This window comes from Teleopsis dalmanni, unplaced genomic scaffold, assembly GCF_002237135.1.
Source record: "Teleopsis dalmanni isolate 2A unplaced genomic scaffold, ASM223713v2 unscaffolded_contig_2707, whole genome shotgun sequence".
NCBI classification, from domain to species: Eukaryota; Metazoa; Arthropoda; class Insecta; order Diptera; family Diopsidae; genus Teleopsis; species Teleopsis dalmanni.
In genome coordinates this window covers 1-6,104 of record NW_024034089.1, presented here as the reverse complement: position 1 = coordinate 6,104, position 6,104 = coordinate 1, and the positions used below count along the sequence as shown (strand labels likewise).

The 6,104-nt window shown below is 36.8% G+C and overlaps 1 protein-coding gene across 1 annotated transcript; it reads left to right on the top strand.

The window, feature by feature from the left end:
- Positions 1-362: 362 nt before the first annotated feature.
- LOC119664835 lies at positions 363-1,544 on the top strand. Its single transcript, XM_038074209.1, has one exon. The coding sequence runs from the start codon at positions 363-365 to the stop codon at positions 1,542-1,544; it is 1,182 nt and encodes a 393-aa protein (XP_037930137.1).
- The last annotated feature ends 4,560 nt before the right edge of the window (positions 1,545-6,104 follow it).

The following is a 6,104-nucleotide window of genomic DNA, read 5'->3' as shown; positions in this document are numbered from 1 at the left end:
TTCAAGTCCAACCCCAACCTTCTAGGTCAGTCATATGAAACAGCAAAAAATCGTTTTCTCTCACTGGATCGCAGGTTGTCGAAAGACTGTATGCTTCAGAAGCTGTATATGGAGTTTATGGCAGAGTATCGTGACTTAGGTCACATGACATTAACTACAACTTTTCTTCGACACCTCATTACTATATACCGCATCAGTGTGTGTTGCGACCTCAGAGTACCTCGACAAAACTTCGCGTCGTGTTCGATGCTTCATGCCGAACATCTTCACAAGTGTCGTTGAACGACATTCTAATGGTTGGTCCAACGGTACAAGAAGAATTGTATTCAATCCTACTTCGCTTTCGTATGCACAAATACGCGATGACTGCTGACATTACAGAAATGTACCGTCAAATCGAAGTTGACGAGGCAGATCGCAATTTCCAGCTTATTCTCTGGAGGGAAAAACCTACGGATCAGATTAGCGTTTATAAACTGAACACAGTGACATATGGTACGTCACCTGCTCCTTTCTTGGCAACACGTTGCCTAAACTACTTAAGTGACCTGTACAAGAATTCTCATTCAGTTGGAGCAAGGGTTATCCGACATGACTTCTATGTCGATGACCTATTGACTGGTGCTGACAGTCTGAAAGAACTGGAAACAATTCGTACCCAATGTACTGAAATTCTTGATTCGGCTGGACTTAAATTAGCGAAATGGTTTTCAAACCATAAAACGTATGACTCGTCAGACTTCTTTCTAAATGTTAATAATACTGATTCCACAAAGGCGCTAGGTATACACTGGATTCCCCAGAATGATACGCTTAAGTTCCATGTAGACGAAAAGTTTCATGAATTGCGAGCAACAAAAAGAAACATACTATCAGTATCAGCTCGGCTCTTCGATCCCCTCGGACTAGTATGCCCAATAGTGACTAACGCAAAAATTTTATTGCAAGAACTTTGGCTTCAGAAGCTTGACTGGGATGAGTCAATTCCTATGCATCTCGATTCTAGCTGGCAAGCATTTAAAAGTAACCTGACTCAGATGGACTCTATTTCCATTCCGCGGTATGTTCATATTCATTCAAATATAAAATGCGATATTCACGGTTTCGCCGATGCGTCAATAAGAGCGTACGGCTGTTGCATCTACGTCCGAATCCATGATTCGAATGGGATTCATTCTGAGTTGTTAACTGCCAAATCTAAGGTTGCTTCTTTAAGCACAAAATCAGTACCCAGATTAGAGCTGTGTGCCGCTCATTTATTGGCTAAACTATGGTCTCGAATTCAGCCGTTGATTACTTGCGAAATCGGTGATGTTTATTTTTGGACGGACTCTGAAATTACACTTCATTGGATTAAAACTCACCCATCCACTTTAGCAACATTTGTAGCAAACAGAGTTGCAGAGATCCAAGAATGGACGAGCGAAGTTCTTTGGAGACACGTTCCATCAAAGCTAAATCCTGCAGACTTAGTCTCCAGAGGATGTAATGTAGATGAGTTGATTCACTCAATTTGGTTTCGTGGCCCATCATATTTGCTTTAAGATGCAACTAACTGGCCAAAAGATAGTCATTTTCCATTATCAATAGATGAAAAAAGTTTGGAGAAACGAAAGGTCAAGGTCGGACTTTTAGCAGTTGAAATTGAAACTAATGTCATTTCAAAACTAATCTGTAGCCAATCATCTTACCCAAGACTGCTGAGAATTTTCGCGTACATTCTACGTTTTATCACTAAGAAAAATGAGAGAGCCAACGCTCTTATTCCGACCACAAAGGAGCTTAATTGGGCATTCTTGAAAATCGTTGAATTCATTCAAAATCACGAATTCAGGGATGAGATCGAAAAAATGAAGAAGTCGCATAAATTGCCAGTTAGCATTCAGAAACTAACTCCGTTCATTCATACAGTCCAAGATGGTTCTCGAACATGCAATTTGCTTCGTGTAGGAGGTCGTCTACTAAACGCACCACTGTCTTATGATTCAAAATTTCCCTTGCTGTTACCTAAAAAATTGCATTTTGTCGAGATTTATTTACGATTTCTCCATACAACCAATTGTCATGCTGGTCCAAAAGCCTTAGAAGTGCTGCTTCGTGAAAAAATTTGGGTCATAAATTCAAGCAAGGCATGCAGTAAAACCGTAAGAGCATGCATACATTGTTTTCGACACAAACCTAAGCTGTTGACCTAAGTAATGGGAAACTTACCTGCAGATCAGTTAAAGGCACTACGACCCTTTTTAATTAGCGGTGTCGATTTTTGTGGGCCTGTATACACTACTTTGAAAATTCGTGGTCGACCACCAGTTAAAATGTATATCGCAGTGTTTGTTTGTTTCACGTCAAAGGCTATACATTTAGAACTTGTAACAGATCTGACAACTAACTGTTTTATTTTTTGTCTTAAAAGGTTTGCCGGAAGACGAGGACTATCAGAAAAAATCTATTGCGACAATGCGACAAATTTTGTAGGTGCCGATCGCAAGCTGAGAGAGCTGATAGAGGCGTTTCGAGAGCACAAGGACGATCTGGCATACTATGCTGCACAAAAGGGCATAGAGTTTGTCTTCATACCACCCAGGGCACCTCATTTCGGAGGATTATGGGAAGCGGCGGTAAAGTCGGCAAAACACCACATACAACGAACAACCAACAGTGCGCTCCTTACCAGCGAAGAACTGCAAACAGTGCTCATAGAGGTAGAAGCCCTGCTAAATTCTCGTCCACTCAGTCCATTGAGTCAAGACCCAAACGACAAAGAGGCGCTAACACCAGCACACCTGTTGATAGGAGGTACTCTTCACACGCTGCCGCAAGAATCCGCGCAAGGTGTCTCCGACAACAAATTGAGCACTTTGAAACGTTGGCGTCTGTTATGCGAGCTCAAACGGAGGTTTTGGCAGGCCTGGTCGAAAGATTACATCCTACAGCTGTAGCCCAAGAACAAGTGGGTGTTCGAGCAGCCGAATCTCGCAGTCGGCCCACTAGTCGTCGTCCAAGAAGACAACCTTCCCTCTCACCAGTGGAAGCTCGGAAGGGTGGAAGCCGTAATTACAGGTCGCGACAATAAGGTCAGGGTCGTTGACGTCAATACCAGCAACGGAATTCTGAGGCGTCCAGTTCACAAATTAGCGATGCTGCCGAAAAATTGAACACATAATCGTGCTTCAACGCGGCCGGTGTTGAATGTTTATATTTTTTTTCTATGTTTAATTTGCTTTCTTTTAAAAGTAGTTAAAATAACGCGCGTGCTGCTCATTTTTTTATGGTAAATATGCAACCCAATGTTGACTTTCGTCAACCTTGCACATATACGGTACTTCAAAATATAAAAACAATATTAATTTACAGTTTTTTGGCTTCACGATTGAACTAGCATTCTCGAACGCTCTCTTGCATTTCAAGTTCCAAATGCGTTTTATTTTTGATATTCTTTCTTTATATATTTTTATTTTATTACATTTCGAAGTGATTTTTTAAATTTCAATTTTTTAAATAAAGTGTGAATTAATTTCAATAAAATACAAACTGTTGTAATTTTTAGTTTTTTTTATAACTTCAACAAATACAAAAACTCTTGTATTTTTCACATGTACTCATACCATCAAAATATCAAACAAACAAAAAACAAGTATACATAGAGAATCGAAATGCTTTCAAAAACCAATACAAAATGAAAGTGATCTAATTTTTTGGTGCAACGCTTTGCTTTGCATTTTATGCAAAGACATTGCAGTGAAATTTTTATTTGCAAAGTGCAAAGTAAATTATGTTAAGTCTTTGGTGCAACGCTTTTCACTTTTACTTTGCAAAAAAAAGTCACTCATAAGTTTTGCAAAGTGAAAAGTGAAAAGTGTTGGTGCAACAGGGCCCTGATCTTATCACAGCGTATTGCTGAAGAGAAATCAAAAATTTATGTTGATGCGGCATAGCATTCGAAAAACAGCCAATTTTAATGAACCCACCTATTCCAATATATATTTAGATTTCAGTAAACCATTTATAATAACAAGAAATGCCTCTCACTATGGAAATTAATTTTATTTTTACTCTAGCGAGTTTTATAAAAAAGTCGACTTTATTATTTCATCGTTTCTTAAAAACTAAAGATACAGTTTAAAATTTTCTTATCCTAAGCCAATTGTATATATTAATTTGAAGTACTTAGCTACAATACAGTTTGTAGCTTAGCAAAACTACATGTTATTGTTTATAATAATAAGTAAAATTTATGGTGCTAAGCAATTTGTATATGAACTGATTTTGAGCCTTAAAGTCTCGATGCAGCTGTGTAAACAAAGAATATGCTGTATCAGCTATGTATTAATTGTAACGGGATTTTTAGATAAATTGTGTAGTGTATTGTGTAGTGTACATTTGAGGTACTTAACTTGTACTTGGTGCAGTTCTATGCAAAGGCGACATTGGTTAGCATGTCTTAAACAGACCGGTTATTAAGAAGGAACTTCTTGCAACACACTGAGGAAGAAAATACTTTAGACCGTATGTGAATGGCAAACATTTTCTCGATATACTGACCGCAGACCCTAAATTTCACATAGAAACCCGTCTTCAATAATGACTAGAATCCGTGTCAATCTGTTAGACTATGACTTTGAAATAAACAATAAGAAAGGAAAATAAACAGAAATGCTGATGCACTGTCTAGAATTAAAATAGATACTATTATTTCCAATCGCAAAATAAGCAATCCGGAAGATGATTTGTTTTCTTTGATTGGTTTATTTATTGAATCTCTCTGAATAGAAATTTTCAATAATTTTGCGAATTTTAAAATACTGACATACAGCTACAGCTATTGAACTAGGGTGTTCATATTTAACAATGATTTTCTTTTAAGGCGATTTAGTGCAATTGCGGAAAATAAGTGTGGAACATTAGGATTTGGATGCGACTTGAGTCACTCTCGGAATTTAGGTGTATATTGGTGAATAACTTATTCAACAGTTGGTAGATTTATGTCTTTGTGTAGGTTTTTATTTTTGACATACCGTGGAGCACATTTGTAGCGAACTATGCTTATTTACTATGTGAGTAAATAAGTATGCTGATATTTATTGTACCTTTATTGCATTCTTGCAATATGAGCCCCTACCGTCCGTTTGACGATAGTGTTTGGGCTGGCGTGTGAAGACGCCAATTCAGCAAATTCTCACAGTATGCTAATGCACACTGCTCCTCCAAATATGAACTTTGTATAAACATATTTTTAATGATTAAAGTCAGTCTTAAAACAGAACTCGGTTTTTAAATCACTACATGGCGACCGTGACAGGACGTTATAATAAATTATATTAAATTCATTGTGCACACATGATGACGAGTATGTGACTTCTAATCGCTAAAGCTATAGGTTATTCACGAGTTCGAGTAACGCGCTCGGTAACCGAGTAACGTATTAAAAGTGCAACGCAGCAACAACAAAATACATGTCTAGTAATGCGTTGCAATGTTACTACGTTAGTCAAGCATTTGCTTTGACTAACATTTGCGTTGCACTTTTACTCTTTTTTCAATGTTGCCATATTTCTTATACATAAGAAAAAATTTTACTCCGAAAATGTATTTATACTAAGCATTTCGTATGGGCAGCATTTAAAATTTATTTTGTTTTGTTGGTTTTGATTAATATTAAATATTTTGTTAAGTGAAGAGCAGGACATTTGGCAAAAGTAAGTTAATAAATTAAATATAATTTTTAAATTAAAATGATTTAATTTAGTGAATAATGTACAAACAAAAACACGGAAAAGAAAAAATCCAGTACGAAAATAATGGACAAATGAGGAAAATTTAAAAATATTAGAATATTTTCACCAGCAATCCATGATTGATTAGAAAAAAATCGATCTTTTTCTGTTAAAAGTATTGAGTTCGAGAAAACTTTAGCATCGTGAGTTAAGCCGGGATAACCAACAACAACATCTCTTATTCTTAATTTGTTATCACAAACAGCTTAAAGTTTAATGGAATAAATGTGATTTCTTGAAAAATATTTTTCATGATTAATTTGTGGGGCTTCTGCAATTTTTATTTCGGTGCCATCAATATAGCCAATGCAAAACGGTAATTCATTGTAC